The sequence below is a fragment of the Pleurodeles waltl genome, chromosome 8, assembly GCF_031143425.1.
Source record: "Pleurodeles waltl isolate 20211129_DDA chromosome 8, aPleWal1.hap1.20221129, whole genome shotgun sequence".
Taxonomy (NCBI): Eukaryota; Metazoa; Chordata; class Amphibia; order Caudata; family Salamandridae; genus Pleurodeles; species Pleurodeles waltl.
The window spans coordinates 814,771,329-814,795,209 of NC_090447.1; the positions used below are offsets into that span (position 1 = coordinate 814,771,329).

Sequence of the window (23,881 nt, forward strand, 5' to 3'; positions counted from 1 at the left end):
AGCCAGTCGTCTAGATACGGGAACACATGTATTTGCTGCCTTCTGATGTGTGCAGCGACTACTGCTAGGCATTTTGTGAATACTCTTGGAGCGGTTGTTAAACCAAAAGGCAATACTTTGAATTGGTAATGTATTCCTTTGAATACAAACCTTAGATATTTCCTGTGTGATTGATGTATTGGTATATGGAAATATGCGTCCTTGAGGTCTAGGGTTGTCATGTAGTTGTGTTTTTTGAGCAATGGTAACACTTCTTGTAGTGTGACCATGTGAAAGTGGTCTGATTTGATGAATGTGTTTACTACTCTGAGGTCTAGAATTGGTCTCAGTGTTTCGTCCTTTTTTGGTATCAAGAAGTACAGTGAATAAACTCCTGTGTTTATTTGTGTGCTTGGTACTAATTCTGTTGCATTTTTTTGCAGTAGTGCTTGAACTTCTATCTCTAGAAGCTGTGAATGGTATTTTGATAAATTTTGTGATTTTGGTGGTATGTCTGGAGGGAATTGCAGAAATTCTATGCAATAACCATGTTGGATAATTGCTAGGACCCATGTGTCTGTAGTTATTTTGTCCCATGCTTCGTAATATTGACGTATCCTCCCCCCCACTGGTGTTGTGTGGGAGGGGTGAGTCACGTGTGAGTCACTGCTTGTTGGTAGTGGTTTTGGGGCTTTGAAATCTTCCCCTATTCCTAGGGAATTGCCCCCCTCTATACTGGCCCCGAAAACCTCCCCTGTACTGTCCCTGGTAGGTGGGCGGTGCGGACTGTGAGGTGCTAGCTTGTGTGGCCTGACCCCGAAACCCTCCTCTAAAAGGTGTTTTGCGGAAGGTGTTATAAGATCCTCTGCTCTGCGGGGAGTAGAGTGCGCCCATGGCCTTGGCAGTGTCAGTGTCCTTCTTGAGCTTTTCTATGGCTGTGTCGACCTCCGGACCGAACAGAAATTTTTCATTTACTGGCATGTTAAGCACTGCCTGCTGAATTTCTGGCTTGAATCCAGACGTTCTGAGCCATGCGTGCCTACGGATGGTAACCGACGTATTAATGGTCCTTGCGGCCGTGTCTGCTGCATCCATGGAGGAGCGTATTTGATTGTTGGAAATGTTTTGACCCTCCTCAACAACCTGTTTTGCTCTTTTTTGCAGATCTTTTGGGAGATGTTCAATGAGATGCTGCATCTCATCCCAGTGGGCTCTGTCGTATCGCGCTAGCAGCGCTTGTGAATTTGCGATGCGCCACTGGTTTGCTGCTTGGACCGCAACCCTCTTCCCGGCTGCATCGAACTTCCTGCTTTCTTTATCTGGGGGAGGTGCATCCCCAGAAGTGTGTGAATTTGCCCGTTTTCTGGCAGCCCCTACCACCACAGAATCTGGTGGCAGCTGAGAGGTGATGAATACAGGGTCCGTAGGAGGCGCCTTATACTTTTTGTCCACCCTAGGCGTCACTGCCCTACTTTTAACTGGCTCCTTGAAAATGTCCTTTGCATGGCGTAGCATGCCTGGGAGCATCGGCAGGCTTTGGTAGGAGCTGTGGGTTGAAGAGAGGGTGTTAAATAAAAAATCATCCTCTACTTGTTCAGAGTGTAGTTCCACATTATGGAATAGTGCTGCTCTAGCCACCACTTGTGAGTAGGCTGTGCTGTCTTCCGGTGGTGATGGCCTAGTTGGGTATGTGTCTGGGCTGTTATCAGACACTGGTGCGTCGTACAAGTCCCACGCATCCTGATCTTGGTCATCGTGGCTCATGGCGGTGTGAGCTGGCGAATGTGACGGGGTGTAAGTTGGTGAAGCCGGAGTTACAGGTGGAGGCGAGGGAGGAGGTGTTACCTTTTGTGCTGTTTGTTGCTGAGGAGTAAACTGAAGCGTTCTCTTTCGTTTGACAGGTGGAAGGGTACTGATCTTCCCAGTCCCCTGCTGAATAAAGATACGCTTTTGCGTGTGATCCACGTCAGTGGATTGCAGTTCTTGTTCAAATCTATGTTTCTTCATTTGTGAAGACATAGAATGCTCTTCAGTATAGGAGCCTGAAACAGGGTCTGATGTCGCTTTTTTCGGCTCCGAAAACCCTGTTGATTGTTTTTTCGGCTCCGAGGTAACCTTCCTCTTTTTCTGTGCCGAAAATTCTTGGCCTCTATGGTCTTCGGCGCCACTGTCTCGGCGTCGATCCGTGTCGACACCGAACTCTCGGTGTCGATGCTTCTGTTTAGCACTTTCTCGGTCCCGAGGAGGCTGCGTGCCGGTGTCTCGACCGAAGTCGGACGATCTCGACACTGAATGGGCCTTTTTCGGTGCCGATTGTTGGTCACCGAGAATTTGGGTGGAGCCATGGCCGGTTGGCAGTGGCGTCCCCTGGGCCTTCTTTCCTTTTTCAAGTTCTGATCTCGACGTCTTACTCACAGTTTTTGTAGAGTCTAGCTCGTCGGAGTCTGAATCCTGGATGGAAAAGGATTCCTCCTGTTCCTCTTCTGTCTCGAACTGTCGACGCTCCTTTGGCGTGGACGCCATCTGCAGTCTTCTCGCTCGACGGTCGCGCAGAGTTTTTCGGGACCGGAACGCCCGACAGGCCTCACAGGATTCTTCGCTGTGCTCGGGTGACAGGCACAGGTTACAGACCGAGTGTAGGTCTGTATAAGGATATTTGTTGTGGCATTCGGGGCAGAATCGAAACGGGGTCCGTTCCATCGGCGTTGTTCTCCACGCGGTCGGGCCGACTAGGCCCCGACGGGGTGCCGAAATCTACCCCGAAGGGCACCGAAGCGCTTCGATGTTCAACGCGTCGTTGTATGTGTCTATCTCGAACCGGATCGCAACGATACCGTCGAAAATCTTCCGTTTTCAGCTATCTTTCCGTTCCGAAACCCGGAGCGACAGGAACACGTCCGAACCCGATGGCGGAAAGAAAACAATCGAAGATGGAGTCGACGCCCATGCGCAATGAGCACAGAAGGAGGAGTCACTCGGTCCCGTGACTCGAAAACACTTCTTCGAAGAAAAACAACTTGTAACACTCCGACCCAACACCAGATGGCGAGCTCATGCATACCATGTGTATCTACAGCGACAGATGCCATCGAACATACATTTCTGTCCTTGTACTTCTGATGTGGCACTTTCTCACAGATCTTACACTGAACAGTTTCACTGATAGGAAAGCAAAGAATACACAATGCAAAGAATATACAGTTGAGGCAAATTCAGTTGAAGAGAGAAGCACAAAGATAATGCATCTTATCTTAAACGTTTTAGAATATGGCAATAATCAAAACACAGAGCAAACACAGAGTCAAATCATGCTTTCAGAAGGAGGTGGAAACTGGACAAGCCATTACTAAGGTCTTCTTTCTCCACAGACACAAAGAGTTAATGATATCTGACAATGCATATTCTAGGTTCTCTCCAGAGGCTGGCTGCTTTAAAGTGACATGTTAAAACTCTATTCACCAAGGCTTCGATTTATCGAATCGTATTTAACTGTTCTCCAAATACTGCCTACTCTATGCTGCTTAGTGCAAGAGTCCTGGGAGGAGGGCGTAAAAAATTAGAAAGCCCAAGTAACTGATCGTTTCCACCCCACAGACATCTTTCATCAAGCGACTGAAGCTCATGCATATCTGCGCGGCTATAACTACTTTCTAAAAGGTCTCTTACAAGGGACACAGTTTAGATGTGCCGTAAGTAAATGAGCAAGTAGGGAAAGCATTTAAAAATGGTTTTAAGTAGTCCTTCATGAGCAATGAGCCTGTGTGAAACTGGAGGTTCTTTTTAAGATCTTTGTCAACAGTCAGAGCTCCTCTAGTACACAAAGTATAGTCACTTCAGCTATTATTCACAAAACTGCACACATTCTGTTTGTAAAATGGACCCTAATCTTTCTCGAGTGAAACAATTGTCAAATTTGTTTTCCCAATGTTTTACAAAGACAGTAATCCCAGTGAAAGTGAACCGAATTAGGGAGGCAACATGTGGACAAGGAGGTGCACTATAACAAATCTGCCATATAAAGTAGCTTTCTGCCTAGATGCAACATATTTTTTTTCTATTGGTAAATAACATCCAGGCAGGCTGTAAAGCACACATCTAATAATAGTAATCTAGCACCTGACTGTGTCTACCCCAAAGCCCCAATTACTCCCATTACCCAAAACATGAAATGGAATGCTTTAAATGAGTAAAAACAGTGTGGTCCTTTGCCAGCGCTCTACAGCAATTTCAAAAAGGATTTACTGTTACATATCTGCTCTACAGAAACACAATTATGTAAAATACGGAAATTATATTAACTTTCACACTGGAAGATTGTTAATGAACAGTGATGTATATTTCTGCTTAGAATACTTACAGAGCGTTATTAAAGTCATAATTAAGATTTGGGTACCAGAACCCAAGAAAACAGACAGCAGCATTCCTTTTCTGGGTGGCCTGAAGATATCACCATGAACCAGCTTCCATCCAAATTCTTCCTGGGCATCTTCCTAGAACCGGAACAAATTATATATTTGATGCAGGTTGAACAAAGTGCAGTAGTGATAGTAACGTGAGCAGGGCATTGGATATTGTGTATGATGTCACCAGAATAACTACATTTACTGACACACATATGTAAATGAGGAGTCTGAATTATCAAAATAAACATGCCAATATGCAGCTTGGAAATGCAAGCAAATTATATTTTAAGTACATGACTACACGTCAAGGGACCGTTGATCAAATCATATGGTAACATGGACATAGACCTATGCTTATTTTAATTAGCTTTATCAGAATATATATATATATATATATATATATATATATATATATATATATATATATATATATATATATATATATATATATAAAAATATATAATGTAATAAATGTATCCTTGTCAGCTAATGGTTTAATTTTTGTGGAAACACATCCCTTTCATCATTTAAATAAAAGTGGTGAGTCTGCTTAGTGATCTGCCATTCACAACAACTGAAATAACCTGCTACAGTAATGTGGCCCTGTCATTTCCCCATATCAGTTGAAGAATGATGCCATACATTGATTGGATTAAGAAAATCAAAGATTGGTATCTATATAGGTATCACATTCCTCCACATACATTGCCTATTAGCAGACGCTGAAGTGGCTTGCTCTGTTCATTAGGTCATTAAGTACTGACCGGAGAAGGTAGAAGTCTGCCTCCTGGGTCATGTGTGTGAAGGGGGAGAGGGGACAAAGGATGCATCTACTACCAAACGTGATAAGTGTGGTAGCCACCGCCATCACCTTTTTGAATTCTATGGTTTACCATGTTAAGCTAGAAAAGTTGCAAGGTGAATCGGTTTTCCAACAATGATGAACTTGAGGAACCGCCAATGACAATGTTATATAATGATGTTAAAATGCACATCCCCAGACTTCCAGATATGAGATGAGCAGATTTATATAATTTCCTCCCAGCTTAACATGCATTATTACAGAAAGAAAAACATATTTTTTCAAATATTACCCATAGGTGATTGTCTGCATACAAAACATACTGGAGGTATCTGCTCGCGTACAAAAGTATACCAGGATAGGAGCCCCCGGATATGGAGTCCCTTCAATTTCTTATGTCATGTGGTGAATGTTTCTAGTACGGCAGCGCATGCAACTGCAGCACACCTCCAATTTCACGTTTTCAGAGACACATGGTCTACTTGAGTCAATCTCACAAGGGGAAAATTAAAGGATCAACTTAAAGAAAACAGAAATTACCCATCATACACACAGCCAAAGAATCAGGATTTATGAGAAATTACACCTGTGAAAAAATGATTACGCTGAGCCCCAATACAGATACACCAGCCATCCAGAAGTTCTAAAACCTGATCACCTGAACTCAAGTTATCATCTTGACCTTATCCTTACACAGACATTTGATTAAGTAGTGCAAGCCACAGGTTGGTTGCATGCTTCTACTATGCCCATCTTCTCCACCAGAAAATAGCTGGTCTAGAAGAGGGATGGCTGAACATCCAGATAGGAAAAGAGACCCAAAACTAGAAAGACCAGCTACAGAATGATAAAACTAAATAAACTGTAAGGGTCAAAGGGCTTAAAGTTACTCTTAATAACTTTCCCAGAGTGCCTCCACTCCCACTGTCCCATGGACATTTTGTGGGCAAGATAAATAATCTACATCAAAGCAGCTAAGAAGCAGTCCCTGTGGTCTGGTTTTCCACCCTACAATGCAGTTTTGGCTGCAGCAACTGCTCCTCACTGGGCAGATGTACTGGGTTTTGGCTTCTGTGGCAGCTGGAGTGACTGGCAAATATAAAAATAATTTGCTGGTAATGTAAGAACAAGTAAGCTCACACTAGTCGTAACCTCCTTTAATGTCTACAAATTGTGATTTAATTGTGCTCCAAAGGAAAATGTAGATACTAATTTTCTAGTGGATACTTATCTTTCCACATATTCCTCATTGTTGAATCTTTTGTGGGAGACACAGAGAATCAGCTTTTTTTATTTTATTCAGCAATAGCTTGAATTTGGCACTCTGTGGCAGGTTTCAACTTTGGATCTCGTCCCATTCACTACATATGACATAGGGTCAATGAACATGCCACCCGTTTCTGATATTCCACGCTCCACAGAAGTAATAAGAATAAAGAATACTTAGCTACATAACGTGATAAAGTAGAGATTATTCTATGAAATGTGAAACATATCTAAAAGACGGAACGCAGGAGGGCAAGAAGAAATCTCTTGGAAGATACAGTATCTGCAACAACAAAAAAGTGTTACCAGAGGTAAGTAACTAATTAATTTGTCCCCACGGTTTCCTCATCCTTGGAGTGGAGGTCTCACAAAGTAATGACAATTATTAAGAGGGATGAACTAAGAAGCACAACTTGGACTGATCTCGCAAAATGTGCTTCTTTTCTGGAATCTGAATCCATATAGATGAATGCTCCATAAATGTGTGTGTAATGAAGACCACATTACTACTTCCCAAATATTCAGAATTGGGCTCTCCCAGAAAAAGCAGAAATATTATTTACCATCCTTGTACAGAGAACCTTGAATCCTGAACAGGGATCTTTTTCAAACAAAGCACAGCAGCTTCTGATGAAGGGATTTAGCTTCAGTCAAGTCAGAAAACATCAAAGTCTACAATATTTAGCTCTATCACAATTACATCTCTAACTATACTAATTTCCAGAAATGGGAAAAACGCTTAAAGTGTTCCATTAAAAAAAAAAAAAAGCATACCAAGCATATGCAACTTTAGATACTGACAGAATCAGTAAAACTGACCCTTTTTCCCCTCATGAACCAACCGCTAAGCATAAGTCAGTCCTCTGAAAATTCACTCTTTGTGAACGCTTATTTCACATTTAGTCATAATTATCCGCCAATGCACTAATCATTTACAACTCTGCTTCCTTTCCTATTACTCCACAACTTTAAGCTTGCTTCTACCCATGAACAGTGCTCCACTGCCTTTTGGCTATGTTTGCGCTATAGAAATAGCATATACATACACACGGTTAGACATAAAAGTGGTGCTTACACAACACAAAAACAAAGTCCCTCATACACAGAGATTGAACAAATAATCTGTACAGCAATGGAACTGTTATGATTCAGCAAATTACAAGAACCTTGAATCGTTCAAGCAAATCTTTAACAACCAGTTTAACTACATAAACAGACTACTTCATGTAACTAAGCAATTACTGTATGCACATGTGCAGACCTAGAAGCACCTACATCAAAAAACACTTGCTGCTACATTAAGATTCACACTAACTCAACTGGCTCTCAATGTCAACTCATATTGCAGTCAAATTCACTGTCCAATACAGGGATCCACGGGCAAATATGTCTAGCTTCTTTGGGTTTTCCACTTCAAGAAGGAAATGCATATCACCTTGATAGTCGTAATACTCAAATTTCAAGAAAATTTCAAGTAATATAGTGGGCTGAGGTAGGTGTTGAAGAGGAATGTGAAGATCATGCATGTAGGACACTAGAGTCTGTGCTAAAATAAGTTAACTGGCTTTGAAGACGAAGCAAGGTCTGCTGCTAAGGTAGTAGAGGGGTTTTCCTTTAATGCCACATTCCAGAAGTCTCAGCAGTAGCACATGGTGGTCCACAGTATCTAAGGCAATGGACAGGTCCAGCAACTAGTGTAGCCACCTCATTTTTTGTAGTACTTTTCATGTCAAAGAGTTATCATAGTGAAATCAGTGTCTATCTTTTGGAAGGCTGCTTGATGCACAATGGATTGTGTCTGTTTAGGAAATGAGACCAGAGTGAGGATTCCGCTTTCAATCAGTTTTACTAAGACTGGCCCATTGCTGATTGGTCAGTAGCAGGCTGGACATACTCTGTTGAGGCATTTTGTCTCTATGGGTGGTATAATGTAAGAAGTCCTCAGTATGGCAAGGAAAATGCCTTATGCCAGGGAGATGTGGAGGATGGTTCTAGCTGGCATCTGTGGAGAATCTGTCGCCGCTGGGAGTGTGTGCCGAGTAGATGTCTCATAGGGAGCCAGATAACCTGGACTGTCTTGACCAGTTCTTGGAACTGGGAATCAGTTGTCTACAGGCAACCAAAACTGTGGCCTGCTCCTGTCATTTCTCTTGCCAATCCTGGTCTGAGTAGGCTGATTGGTGGGTGTCTTGCCCTTGTACTCTTCCAGGACCTTCTGCTTTAGCTAGTGACTGCACCACAGAAAGCTTGGGCGGACAGGATTTTGTTGATAGTGCCTCAAGGTTGTAGTATTCAGCAGGGACCATTTGCCGTTTTGGCTTTGTATGTACACTTGAAAAAAATTTAGTTGTTTTACATTCTTAATGAATAGTCGGTCCTGTTGTGGCATTCAACGTGTTTTTTTCACCGGATTTTTTTCACCGGTGTTGGGATGCACAAATTTCAGTCTTCAGTTTCTTTATCTTTTCATTGAGCCAGAAGGTCTTCATTGTGTGCCTAATGAACATGGACATCTTGAAGGGAATCTGTTATTCAAAGCTTTCAAAGAGCTGTAAAGCTATTCCACTTGAAGTTATTTGGTTGAGGAGAGAGATGGCAGAAGTGGAAGTCAAGGGCTGAGTGGTTGAATCTGTTCAACAGTCTATAGCCTGTCTTGTTGTTGTTCACTACTGCTGTAGCAGCTGTTCTTGAGGAAATACTAGGACTAGCATCCTCCCAGTATTCCCGACCTCTAATGTCTTCAAATTGTCAGCATTCCGAGCTCAAAAGGGCTTCTCTCCAACAAAGGGCATATATGAAAAAATACTTTCCGGGAGATTTGTAATGGAAATGAGGTGGGGGGGGTTCTTGAAATAATAATGTGTTCTGTTGTTATGGGGAGTCAAAGCAACGTAAAGATTGCATCAAGTTATGTCCACCTTGGTGTGTTGGTCCAAACAAATTTGGGACAGTCCGAGATCCTCTAACTTATTCATAAGGAATATTAGTTGGAAGAGGTTGGGTGGTCAAAACAGATGTTCAGGTCTCCGAAGATGCACAGATTGCTGTAATTCACTGTGAGGTCAGAGGCGGCATCCAGGAAGGCTGGAGATTCATTTGCATCAAATTAGGACAATTTCTTGAAAGCTTGTGGTCTGTAATGTTACCTTGAAAATAACTGATAGTCTTCATCCAGTCTTCTATGGGAGGTTTCAGGCGACGATTATCTATCAAGATGGATGGCCTCCTGCAGAATCAGAAAAGCCTTGCTTCATGGCCTGGTTTCAGTTAGGAACAGAAGGTCCTGTTTTGAGTCAGAAATCAGGTTGTAGACATTCAAGCTGTTCTTGTTCATTAATCGTGCACTGGTGAGGAGACAGCTTTCCAGGGGAGAAGTAGCAGGGGTTAGGAGAAAGGCACTTTCGTGGTTGAAAAGTAATCGGGTGGCGAAAATTGAAAATGTTTGATGACCATCAAAAAGGTACATCTCCATTACTGAAAGAAATGCAGGGAAGGGTGCATTTAGATAAGCTGTAATGGCCGAACTCTAAAGCTTCAACTGTAATTTCTATATCATCCAAAAAGAATAAAGATGCTTTTACATGGTCTAAATTTATATCCAGGCCACAGAGACAAACTCTTATCCATTTATTTTCATGTTGTTGCCTAAAGAAATATTTGTATTGCCATAATTGCATGTATTTTCTTCAGAATTTCCTGTACGTGCATAGGTTAATTTTTGAGAACCAGGACCTCAAGTACAGCAATAGCAGAGAGACAAAAAACAGCCCCTTTTGCTGATCTACAACATTTGGAATCACTGGAACCCTCTAAAAGCTACTTTGCAAGAGAAGTTGGAGTTCCTGGAACCATGTTTGGTAGGGCAGAAAGCTGAAAGGTCAACCAGATAATGTATCTAAAGACACATCCGTACCACAGCAGTAAAAAAGTATCTCCTAAGAGCTTTTGCCAATTGCAAAATGGGATGCCAAGATAGTTGGCTTCTGTAGTACAAACTGTCTATTCGCAGATCACAGCTAATCTAAAAAGTAGCAAGAAAACTTTGAGTGATCTGCTCCATGCTGCCTTCTAAGAAAATCTGCCTCCACATTTCTGACCAACATGCCCCAGACGTAACTGGGAAAATATTGAGCAACCTATCCCTGAAGCTGAAACACTGCTTACTTAGGCAAAACGTCTCAACAGATTTGGCCATACAGACTTGAACATTTCATTCAAAGAAAAGAGAGAGAAACTATGCAAGCATAGAAAGGCTTCACTCTCCTAAAAGCTTTTGATGATGCTGAGTAGCTATTAGTCCAAAGTTAAACCCATCATTCATGAAGAAAGAATGACAATTTTAATTCTAGCAGGAATATATTTCTTCCAAACTTTTACTGCCCTACACCACCCCTAACCAGATATGAACCTGGCTTTGTAAACAAGTCTTTTCTTGTAGAAGCTGAGGTAGTAACAGTTTTTTTTAAATGAAATCTTTGATTCCTGCTCGAAGGCTGTTTCACTTTAAAATGCTTCCAGACAATAAAAGCCTTAAAGTCTTGGGCCAGCATGCCCCTGCAGTGCAGAAGTTATCATACAGAGTTTTATCAGTGGTAACACCAGTTTTGCATTTCAACAGCAACTCATCAGTAGATGGTAAAAATAATATTGTGACAAACCAATGACTTTATCCAAAATGTCAGAGGCTTGCAAGGCAGGTCATTTGAGACAAAAGGAATCTAATCTACATGACAACGAGAGGTGGCTTATTCCAGACAACAGGGCTGGGATAAATAAATAATTACACCTAAACTTTTGCCATTTATTGAAAAGAAGTGACATTTCTGTCAAGAATGGGTTAGAGACCTTTTTCTAGTAAAGTCCTTTGAGAAAGATTTTCTCACAAAAGGCAAAACAAGTTGGCTGTTGAAAAGCTGTGGGAAACAAACCTCTCTAAGATGAAAAAAGTCAGTGGAAAAAAAGTGAACTATAAAAAAAGAAGAAAAAATTCAGAGGAAAAAAGAATGCTTTTTGTACAGTACAACGAGAAAAACAAGTGAAAGCAGATTTTTTTTAGCACATGATATGGGTATGTCTTAGCATTACCCAATTGTGAAAGTCAAAGATTGCATCACTAAGGTTACTGGTAGGAAGCAGAAAGGCAGGGACTAAACTGGAAGGTACATCACAGATACTGGCAATATGGGCCATTACAATGCTCTAGAACTCTGCTCCAGGAGCCTATATTAGGCAATGGAAGTCAGCTGTTAAAAAGTTTACAGCTTGCAAAAGTTCTTCCCTGCAGAGAGAAGCCTGAAGCCTCGGTAAATACCCTATTACCAAGGAATGGGAAGAGCTGTGCAAGGAATTATTATAGACTAGAAGAGATGACAACCCCCTTGAGAAGGGGAGTAGGTCACCCACAGTCCTTGGCCATAGAACCTATCTCTGTGGTCTGGAACAACAAATTCCACACCTGTCTCATACTTGTTTTTAACATACCATAGAATAACAAAGTACAGTCGGAATGTTTCAAAACTCTCCCTTTTCCTCTTCTCAGTTAACTCCCATATTCATATTTTACTTTGTAAACACTGCCACCCCCTCTGCTTCAGCCATGAGGGAATTATGAGGTTCAGAGTTTTATATATTGCATTTTATTCATGATGCATAAAGCACTAGTGACAACAGAATGTATACACTTTGTGTGGATCTATTTGCTCTACATTGACTGATCAAGTATAATACTGCCTTATTCTGTTTTATAAACTAAACATCCAGATTAATGTGCATTGACACTAACGTCATATTATACAGTGTTTCTATGTACTGAGTTTATGAATGCTGCATGAATTTATGAAATGGCAATACAAATATATTAAAAAACAAACAAAGAGGAAAATAAAGCCAACGATGGTGAGGGATTTTCTCACAACGGAATAATGGAAAACATAACTCGGGGCTTCACAAATGTTAACTATTCTAGTATCCCACACTGCTTCAATGGGGTTATTTGTCAATGATCCTATACGTAGAATTATTGTATCAAAAATGTAATCAGACCAAAATATAGTTAATATATTATCATTGTCACACTGATACACTGAATAAGCAGATTTGTTATATTTCCTGGTATTGGCAATTAAAACAAACAGGAAACCATGCATTGCAGGAAAATGTAACTTACTGTAGAATCCATTTGATTGTATCTTGCAATATCTTTATGCAAAGTCCGTAGCATTATCATGGCTACCATTCCAGATAAGAATAAGACGATTACCAGAGAATTCATGATGCTACGAAACAAACAGCAACATAAATTGATCACTACCATTTTCAATATGGTTTCATTTTATGTGTCATGTGATTAGAAGGTCAGATCTTACCATTTTTTACCATGTAGAGATTACAATTCCTATAAAGAATACCATCAGACACTCTTGTAAACAGGAATACTATTATATGGATCTTGTAAATAGGACACTGTTTGGGATTACAATCTAGCGGCTACTTGATTTTCCTGAGAGATAACATATCTGAAGTTGCTTCCACCAGTGGCTGAGATTATTTCAAGAATTCCATCCATCACTATTTTTCTGATTTGCTCAACGCTTTACAAACAATTTGTGTTAACAGTTTTTGTTCAGACGTTTCTTTTACATCCAACAAACTGTACTTTTGAAATAACAGGCTGAGCTTCAGGAAAAAAACACCCATTAAGTGGTCCATTTGAATATATTTTTTTGAGATAGGTTATTCTTCTTTACTTTATATACAAGTATGAGAAATATAAAACCTTTAAAATCGAGCATTATAAGATAGACAAGGTACACAAAGGCAACTGAGTAATAAAGCTGCCCAAGTGAGGCATGTAGGATATAGAGACAAACAGTATTCACGAAATATGGCATGACTGAAGTGTTGATTCAAAGTTTCAAATTGCATAAGAGGTTTAACTCTTACCGTCTGCATCAGCTACCAGTTTCTATATGAACAAAATTATGCATCTTCACACCCTATCACAGAAACATTTCCAATTACAAACAACATTCTCATGTTCACACCTATTTCTTCTTCAGTCAGCCCAAATACTTCTAGGCTACTGCTTGGAATGTGTGAGAGTGTTAACCATTGACTTCATATCACCACAGAACGCCAATTCTCTAGGCCAATTCATAATTCAAGGAGCCCATTTTCTCATCCAATACAGGGAAATTGTGCAGAAAAAAATATTGCACAGCTCCTAATACCAGGGATTGTTCCAGCAGGATTAAAGCCAGCTGCATGTCTACTTGGGGACCTAAAATCTGAAAACTTCTTGACAACCTCCCTCAACAATACTCCAGTTACTGCACACTGTTCTGCAAGATGTATAAACCCTACATCATTACATATGGCATTTTGTCAACAAAGGGAGTACACTTTCCTGAATTTGATAATGGTGGTTCGGGTCATATTTATACTGAATGAGTTGAAATCTCCAATTCAATGCCCCACTCTCCCAATTCAAAACGGAATGCATAGTAAACAAAGTGGTATTTCATTTATTCTGTTAAATTATGCTGCAGTACTCTATGGACAATGTTTACTGGATTCTAAATGTAATCACAAAATTACTAGAACATAGTTTAAGTGAAGCGAGTGCCTTTTCAAGTCTTTGTAACAGAACACATAAATGGCTATGGTGTCTGTGAAACTGCAAAAGCGTTATTCTCAGCTCTATGGATGACATACTTTGCATCACGTTCTTTTCTACGTAATCACAATAACAGAATGTGAGGCACACAGATTACTATTTTGTATTGCCAGCTCCAAGCCTGCGTAAACAATCTACTGCTTAGGTACATACTTGTGTCCGGCTTCTGTGCATGAACATAAATGTCCCCTATAAAACATCTTGTAGGATAAAGGGCATGAGAGGGGTGTTCCAGCCAGAATTTCCATCTATGTTGCATGCCGGTTTTCCGGCTGACCTCAGCCTTTGTCTATCCACGGATCGTGATCTGGAGACTGGCGGCCTGACCTTGTACCAAGGGAACAGGGTGGGGTGTCCTTCTCACGGACACTGTACTGATGGATTTGGCTTACATCGCCTTGCTCTCACTTAGGAGCTAGAGATTAGGTTTTTTAGGTAGTAATAGTGCACTCATGATATTACAAATATGTTGGGGTTGTTTATATTCACATCTCTGATTTTTTACAATCCTAATTTTGTTACTCCTCATTATCCTAATCATTGCAGCTCATGCATTTTATCATAGATTGGAGTCTTTTCAATAAATGTATTGAAAACTGTCCTGCATCTCTTTTCTTGCCAGTGAGAGTGTAAGAGACTTGTAGGTGGACAGAGAAGGATAAGACTTGATTCCACCACGATTTGCCTGAGGGGTTTTCAGAGTCCATGCAAGGCTGCCACAAATCACCTTTACCAGTTGGGTGTTAGTTAGGTACTACTAGTGAGCCAGGAGGGTTGGGCCAACAGATGCCATCTGGTGTAGGAGTGACTCAGTTGCCTACCATGCAGAGGTGCTGCCGCCCCAAATCCAACAGTCTCATTACTTTGCGACTCCGAACCAATGTAATAGATTGCCATCTCTTAGATCCCCTAGTTCGCTATCCTGCGGCTTAAATCTCACTGGTGAGAAACAAGATGTAGTCTTCCCAAGTGTCAACACATTTTTCACCTGCTTCTGACACACAACAGTCACAATGTTGTTCAGGATAGACAAACCCAAATCTGCACTACTTCCTTATAAAAAGAAATGTAAAGAAGTACCTCATATTAGGTGGCAGTTGCACTGCATGTTAAGGCTTGAACAACATCCAAAAGTCAGAGAATGCAGGCTGTGGAGCAAACAAGCTGTAATGAACAGAATCTTCTATAACCATAACATTTTGAGTAGTGGGTTGGAAAGGATAATTATTCAACATATTTGAATCCTAAGACGACCACTGGAGGGACTCGTGTTTGAATGATCTCTGCTATCTTTTTTATTTGGCTCTAGAGCCTGGACTCAGTGCAGGGACAGGTTATGATGCAAAGTTTTCTTTCTTAGTGTGGAAAGAAAGACAGCATGAATATACATGGTCATAAACCCTAACAGATTCTTAACACTTTATATTTTGCAGCTCTCTGCATTTCAAATGTTGTCTTCAGTCTACCCAAAGTCCTCAGACCATGAAGGACACAAAACCACGGCCAACTCTGAGAAATCATTCCCAGACGCCAGACAGCATTAGTCAACAACTTTGAGTTAGCATCATCATTACGTCAAAACTGTTTCATGTGACAGGAGTCTCACTGCGTCGTGTTAAACTGCAGGTAACAACGTAACATGTTGTGTTGATGAGTTTTCCAGGGAAAAAAAATGCAAGATACAAAGTATCAACCTCTTCAACCATAACACTATTCATCATCTTCAGCCATCAAGAGAGTTTTTTATTCAGGAGGCAGGCTTCGATAGGTGGAAGATGTGTGTGAAGTGAAGAAAGGCAAAGTCTGGAATCAGAAAGGAGGTACTAACCAATAGGTAGGAGGCAGAATTAAGTGAGGCAGGATCTGTTTCTTTAGACCCAAAAGACACTCAAAGGACAACTTCCAATAACTTAGTCTGAACTTTCATCAAGAAGAAACAAAAAAAGAAAAACTTACTTAACAATAAGGACTGGAAACCAAAGTTTTCTGATCTGTTATTTGACAGTATCATGCTTGTGCTTCTGTGAGAATCTAAAAACAATTTTGAGTCTGAGTGTCAGAAGTCTTTCCTGATCCATACGTGGTAGACCAAAGGAAATCTGTCATCAGTGCCCCCAATAAAGTGGATCCATTGACAAAGTATCACCTGGTATTTTCTAAGGTTGGATTTCAATTATAGGCTTGGTAGAGTGCTGAACACCATCTGAAGGCTTGCTAATGTCCAAGGTAACCACATAGCCCAGATCATCCAGTCGTTTAAAGAGGATTAGTGATACACTTCCTTGATGCAAAAGTGGGTAGCACATCACAGAAAGCTTTCATTTAAGCTCTTGGTGGCACAGTGCAGGATGAACTATAGAATGTACCAATGGTGTCCTATTGGGCAGGTCTAGTAATCTTAAGGACTGCCCTGAAGCAATAATGGAATTAAGCATCTTGAAGGCACTTGGTCAAACCATTCCATAAGCATAGTTTCCAAAATGTGTGCCACATTTACCACACGGAAGGGTTTGTCAAAGTTGAACACTGGTCAAATATGTCTAACAATGGCAGAGTCCTAAGTTGCATTTGGCAGCTTAACTTCCTCAAACTTTGAGGAAGGAGAGCTGGTGTGCTTGATTCATGACTGGCTACTCATAAGAGTTCTTCCATACCATATTTCCATAGCTGATGACTGGCAAAAACACAACTTAGGACTCTTCCCTTGTTGGGCATTTCTACCCTGTGTTAATTAATCAAATCTGGTCTCTTCCTCTCATCCCGTGGGGAGTGAGACAGCTTTGGGGAAATCAGGTTTCACAAATGCAATTTGTTCCGAGGATGGTCTAATTCACTTAACACTACAGACAGCGAAACGTTGACACAGTTTCACTACTCTTCTGTAATTTTGTTACCATTAGAAAAATACTACAACTCATGGATATGCTCTTCTGATCGTTTTTTAGAGTATAGTTGACATACATTTGTCTCACATGTGATTAATGTTGTAACACTGACACAATGGACATATGTGGGTCCAATCGCTTTTCTCTGCACCTCTACTAATGTATGTTATTCTGTAATACACAAAGTGAATGCAATAGCTTTATTTCCGAACACCTGTTTTTCATTCATTTTGTACCCATGATTGATTTTGTGTATCCAAATCAACTGATTTGTCTTTGATTTAGTACACCTAAACACTTGATTGCAAGTAATTCTTATGACTCGATCTTCTGGACAGCATGTTCAAAGATGCAGAAACAACAGGGTCTTCCATTCAGAGTTTTACGGGGAAACTTCAACTTTAATCCTTAAATCTGGAAATGGCCCCTTGAACTGTGTGAGCTACTGCCTGATTTTCTTGTTCAAAGCGGATGTTAAAATGTTAACAATGGTAATCCCACACTTCATACAACCCTCCCAAGTGGGCTTTGTTACAGGGTGCTGAGTGATAATATGCATACCTTTTCACACATACTGTGTCGCAGACAAGTAAAGCCAAAGATCAAAACATCACCGTGTTTTTGGATGTCAAAAAGGTGTTAGGCTGTGTGGAGTGGAAGTACTTGTTTCGCACCCTGGGGGCATGTTAGGTAGTCTTGAGTCGGGATTTGTGGGGAAGGTGCATTTCTTGTATGAGGAGCCAGAAGACAAGATCAATTGTGTGGGCATTTTGTTGGACTGTTCCTATTTTTCCTTGAACCAATTCCTGCTATTTGTCAGAGCGCAGGTATGGAGTGGGATTCTTCCTGTGGCTTCTCTATATGCAGACGAAGATCTCCCTTCACCGCCAAACCTGGCTTTATCTATTCCAAACTTGAAGAACTGTTATCATTGACGTCTCGGACTTATCAGGTTATAAAGTGAATAGAGTAAAAGCAAGGTACTTCTCTTAACATTAAAACCAGAGAGGTGTCCATAGGGGCTTACCCATTTCGATGGGTCACTAGGAACCTAGTGCTGGTGAATCACAGTTTGAAAGATGTGGTCCATGATACTGTGAAATTGCTACTTTGAAAAAGCCTCTCCTGAGTTTCCTTTGGGTCTTTTGATTTGGGGAAAGTTATACATGATTACAATGAACTGAGATTTTATTACATATTTGGCACTCTGGCGCTGATAATTTCCAGATTCTAATATGACAAACTGATTCTGAAAATAGAAGATACATATGGAAGAGGAGGTTTACACTCAAACTGTTGAAGTTCCATGCTGCAATTGCATCTGATGGCCTCTGCCTGCCATGTATGTACTCACACTACTTGTCCAACAGAATGTCCCATCAGTCTCAGTGTAGAAAAGTAGCCTCTTCCTAGCATGGTTACCCCCAGTTTTTGGTCTGTTTGTCAATGTGTTTGACTGTGTTCACTGGGATCCTGCTAACCAGGATCCCAGTGATTGTGCTCTCTCCTTTAAACTTGGTTGCTGGAACCTTTTTTTACCCCACATTTGGCATACTGGTTCCACCATGTAAGTCCCTAGTATATAGTACCTAGGTACCCAAGGAATTGGGGTGCCAGGGGATCCCTATGGGCTGCATCATGTTTTATGCCATCCATAGGGAGCCCATGCAAAGTGTTCTGCAGGCCTGCTATTGCAGCCTGCGTGAAAGGGTGCATGCACCCTTTCACTACCAGGTCACTGCACCAGGTCACTGTAAGTCGCACCTAAGGCAGGCCCTCCTAGCCCAGAGGGCAGGGTGCAAGTACCTGTGTGTGATGGCACCCCTGCACTAGCAGAGGTGCCCCCACGAATTCCAGTTCCATTTTCCTTGACTTCGTGAGTGTGGGGACGCCATTTTATGCATGTACTGGACATAGGTCACTACCTATGTCCAGCTACATAATGGTAACTCCGAACCTAGGCATGTTTGGTATCAAACATGTCGGAAGCATACCCCAATACTGTTGCATGTATTGGAAGTATGATTTCATGCACTCTGAGGGCTCCTTAAAAGACCTCCAGCATTGCTACCACCAGTTTCACAGGGTTTGCTAGGCAGCACGCCTCTGACAGGTTTCTGCCTCCTGCTGCTTGATCTGATCAAGGCCAGGAAGGCAGAACAAAGGATTTCCTTTGGAAGACGGCGGTAACACCTTCTCCCTTTGGAAATAGGTGTGACTGGCTTGGGAGGAGTAGCCTCCCAAAGCCACTGGTGTGCTTTGAAGGGCACATTTAGTGCCCTCCGTGCATGAACCAGTCCACATCAGTTCAGGGATTCAACCCCCCTTCCCCCAGTCCCTGCTCAGGCACTAAACTGGACAATGGAAAGGGGAGTGACAACTCCTCTGTCCATCACCACCCCAGGGGTGGTGCTCCGAGCTCCTCCAGAGGGTCCCTAAGTTCTGTCATCTTGTTTCCAAGGTTGGTAGGGAACTCCGGGAACATCTGAGGCCAGGCAGGTGACGTCAGAGCCCTCTCCTGGTAGGTGCTTACCTGGTTAGGTGACCAATCCCCCTATCAGGGCCATTTACGGTCTCTCTCTCGGGTGGGTCCTCAGATTCGGCTTGCAAGACTCCAGCAGTCCTCTCCAACCTCCACTTTGACTTCTGGAACTGCGACTGGACCCTCCGGGAACAGACATCGCTGCAATCAAAGACTCTTCTGCAAATTTGTTTCCACGACTCCTGACAGCTTTTCAACATTTCCCCGGCCATGCATCTTCAGAAGACAGCAACTCTTCAGTCTGCACAGGAAGAAGGAATCTCGCTTGAAGTGAAGGAGTCACTCCCCTGCAACCACGGGCACCTACAGTAAGCGACGACCGGCTGAGTGGATCTCCCCTCATATTGAGTTGCGTGGATCCTGCATCACGTGTGGTGGTCCAGAGCAGTCCTCTTGGTCCTCTCGGCCAGCTGTCCAACTTTGGTGGCGGTAAGCCTTTGCCTTTCCACGCAGGACAGTAACCCCGTGCACTGTGTATCTTGCAGCTGCCAAGGCTTGTTTGCATCTCCTCCAAGGGATCTTCAGGCGACGAGTAGCTCCAGCCCCCAGCACTCCTTCCTGCAAAGCACAACTTCCTGCGGGGTTCTCCAGCGGCGTGGGATCCTCTTTTGTAGTGTTGTGTGGGCTTCTTCTGCTACTCCTGGGTCCTGAGTCCTGTGGGTGCTGCCTCTGCTCCTGTGGACTCTCGGCAACGCTGAGGGCCCCCTGAGACTCCCCTCCTGGGCCTTCCTGGTCCCTGGCAGCACCACTTTTCCACTAACCGCGAGTTAGGCTTTGCCAAGGCTTGTTGGTGGAATTCCTGCACCAGCACCCGCCTGCAATCTTCATGCCAGCTTGGGACATCTTATGCATTCATCAGGAACTCTTCTCTGGCTCTGCGGCTGCAGTGCTGACCTGTTCTTCATCACCATCGACCAACTCCTGCCACTACAGCTGGGTGGGTAGTAGCTCCTACTCCTCCTGGACTCTACTGTGACTCTTGGACTTGGTCACCTCTCTCCACAGGTCTTCTTTCTTCAGGAATCCACTGTTGGTTTTCTTGCAGTCGTGACTGGGTATCTTCTTTGCCTCCTTTTGGATGACAATCCAGTGATTTACTCCTGCTTTCCTGGTGGGTGTTGTGTTACCTACCTATGTGGCTTTCTAATACCCCCCCAAGCTCCCCTCTACACATTCCACTTACCTATGTGGGGGTCCTGTGTTCGCATTCCATTTTTTTTGGTATATGGTTTGTGCTCTCCCTGGGGTCACTATTGGTTATTGCTATTTGCACTGTTTTCTAACTGTTTCTATGCCTGATTGCTAGTGTATGTATTAGGTGTATTACTTACTATCTATTGGAGAGTTGCCCTTCTAGTATTTTGTGGTATTGTGTTCCAAAAAAAAGTTCCATTATTTTTGTACAACTCAGTGTTTTCTTTCATGTGTGTAAGTGCTGTGTGACTACAGTGGTACTGCATGCACTTTGCATGTCTCCTAGATAAGCCTTGGCTGCTCATCCACAGCTACCTCTAGAGAGCCTGGCTTCTAGACACTGCCTGCACTTCACTAAGAGGGGATACCTGGACTTGGTATAAGGTGCCTTAGGTACCCACCACACACCAGGTCAGCTTCCTACACTCAGGTCTTCCATATTACATTCATCACTCTGGTGAGGCTGCCCATCATGAACACAGATTTGTGAGGAGGGAAGGAGAGCATCATGTACACTGACAAGTAATATGGATGGGGCCTCTAATCCGGACATATACTTTACACTGAATGCATGGAGTGGTGCAGGCTGCTTAGGGTACATCAACATCTTCTTGCTCAAGTACCATTGTGGGGTAATGCCATATTTTTGTCCAACTCTGTGAAAACAGGCATCAAAAGCGAGCACGACCTATTGTTCAAAGGTCTTCTTAAATCCTCTGCAGACCTGCACGGTGAATAGGAGCTAAAGGACTCCCAGAACTAGTGTTACCTCCAATTAAGAAACAACCATATATTGGTGAATCTTTCACCATATATAATGACACACTTTGTTGCAGTTTCAAAACCCCTTTTATTGTCCTTATTAATTCATCTTAAACTCTGTAAAACATATAATTATCTCTATTTCTTCATTTTAGTTCAAACAAATTAAATTCCGTGTAAACATTTAGGTCCTGAAACACCTTTGGACTAAGTCCCATCTTGGGGACAACACAGCTTTTAGCTGAACACCATATAACATGGTCTGCGTGTGTGTTATAGTGGCTCACCTTCTGAGTCTCACTTAATGAGAATGATTGTATAAGCTTCACAGTATTGAAGCTGGTTAAATGAGGACAACAGAAAGAATCTTACACTGTAATAGAGTGCTCACTTATATATGGTGAAAGATTCACTAAGATATAGTAATTTCATGATTTCTTCTAGCGCCTTGCAGGTATTAAGGAGAACAAATAAACACTACATAATAATTTGGTTACTTCCTATTGCCCCACAGCTTAATAGTGATCCTGCCACTTGTGCTGTCCAAAGTACCCATATGGTCATACCTTAAGTCGTGGGACAGGTTTAAAGGAGTGCTTCCCAGCCTCTACAGGACTATATTTGATTTATTATCATCTACCATTTCCCACAGACTGGACATGTAGGGCAAACAAACATACATGGTTTACACTATGGGAAACACTTTCCTTGAGCGAGGCTCATACCACTCTGATTGGGGGTGGGAGGTTGGTATGGCCCTTCGGTAGCTTAAAGCCACAGTTGTCGTTGTGTCCTCCTACTAATTTCTATAGTATTACTCCCAAGTGGTACACCACTGTACTAAGTTATGGTTTCTTTTCCTGGTGCTCCACCCCCCCAACATTCCCACAAAAAGAGCTGACTATTTTGTGAAACTGCATATATTGCTTATACTGTAAGAATGATTGCATTATCTACAAAAGAGCTGTGTAAAGGGTGCATGCATGTGCTCGAATGAACAATGGTAACATTGTGAAGTAAATGTGCCCGATAATGCCTTTTATGATACATTGGTATTAGTCTTCCCTACCAAGTTTGACTTGAAAAAACGGTCTCTGGTTTATGAACAGGTTATAACAATTGCTTGAAAATAAAATTAAAAGAGAAATACTGAGACATAGCCCCACAATTTGCCAAAGAAGTAGCAATATGCTCAAGACTCAGACGTATGCAGCTTAATTATTGCAGCTTAGTATACTAGTCTGAAGATGCTCAAGGAAGCAGTGAGACTAGACAGGCCTTACAAAAACGTGCATAACCATTCCATACCGCATCAAACAGGCCTGAACCTCTCCAAATCATTCCTTTTTGCCCACGACACTTCTGTAAAAAAATGACACTAAACTGAACACTTTACTACTCTGATTTTCAAATACACCACTTGAAAACCATATAACTGGAAGGCAGCTCTAATGAACTTATGAAATATTCAATGCTTCAGAGTCTGACACAATACAGAGTAGCAATATTACTCTAAGAGTGCTTTCCAAACCAATATTATGATTTCCTTATTATTTGCAACTATCAATTAGAAAGTATAATATAATGCAGTTTTAAAACCATAATCAAGAACACACTAAAATTGAATTTTAAATAAGATCTCATTCAGGACTAATACTTAACATAAATTCACTCTCCATTCATCGACCTCGAAAAAAGGTAGTGTCTGTCCTGCTCAATTCACTGTGACTTGTAATTTACAAAAAGATGTATGCAGTGGGTGCCAAAGCCAATCTTGCTACATTAACAACAACCTATTAACACATTCATGTATCAACACTTAATGTTTTAAAGAATTCTAGGTTATGAGCGTGAACAGAAAGAATAAAAATGGTTAAAACGCCACAAGACTCAAGAAGATTCATCCGATGGAAGCTGATGAAGCTTTGGAAGCAGCCTCCTTGTCTTCCAAATTCTGGAAAATTCCCAATTGTTAAGGCCAGCCCTGAAGAGATTAAGTGAAGAACGGTAGGAAAAAAACCTCACAGTTTGCCAATGAAATAGCTAAGGTAGGAAACATTTGCCATACAACATGGTCTTTCACACACATGCAAATTATTTGGACACACAGTGTATTTTGAAAAGTTATAATAAGAATAATAGATCAGGCAACAAAATGGGCCATACATGGTATGTGGTCAAACACGAATCCTAAACAACTGGCGAGGCTGCTTCTGTCATTGTACTAGGGATAACCAAATGAGATACAGAAAAGAAGTTTAAGGAAAGGGACACCCACCGGCCATACAATACCAAAGTAGCATTTCAAAAAAGACTGCACACGAACTGACCTCAATTCTTGCATACAAAAGAGGAAAGAAAGCTCAGGTGGTC

At 41.9% G+C, this 23,881-nt stretch overlaps 1 protein-coding gene across 1 annotated transcript in view; it reads right to left on the reverse strand.

The window, feature by feature from the left end:
• The window catches only part of TM9SF2 (transmembrane 9 superfamily member 2), a 313,007-nt gene that overhangs the window by 174,206 nt on the left and 114,920 nt on the right, over positions 1 to 23,881 (reverse strand). The window contains exons 9-10 of the mRNA XM_069205078.1: positions 12,617 to 12,725; positions 4,337 to 4,469 (exon numbers count right to left, since the gene is read on the reverse strand). Of these exons, the coding sequence (XP_069061179.1) occupies positions 4,337 to 4,469; positions 12,617 to 12,725 (242 nt within the window). The remainder of the gene's footprint in view (positions 1 to 4,336; positions 4,470 to 12,616; positions 12,726 to 23,881) is intronic.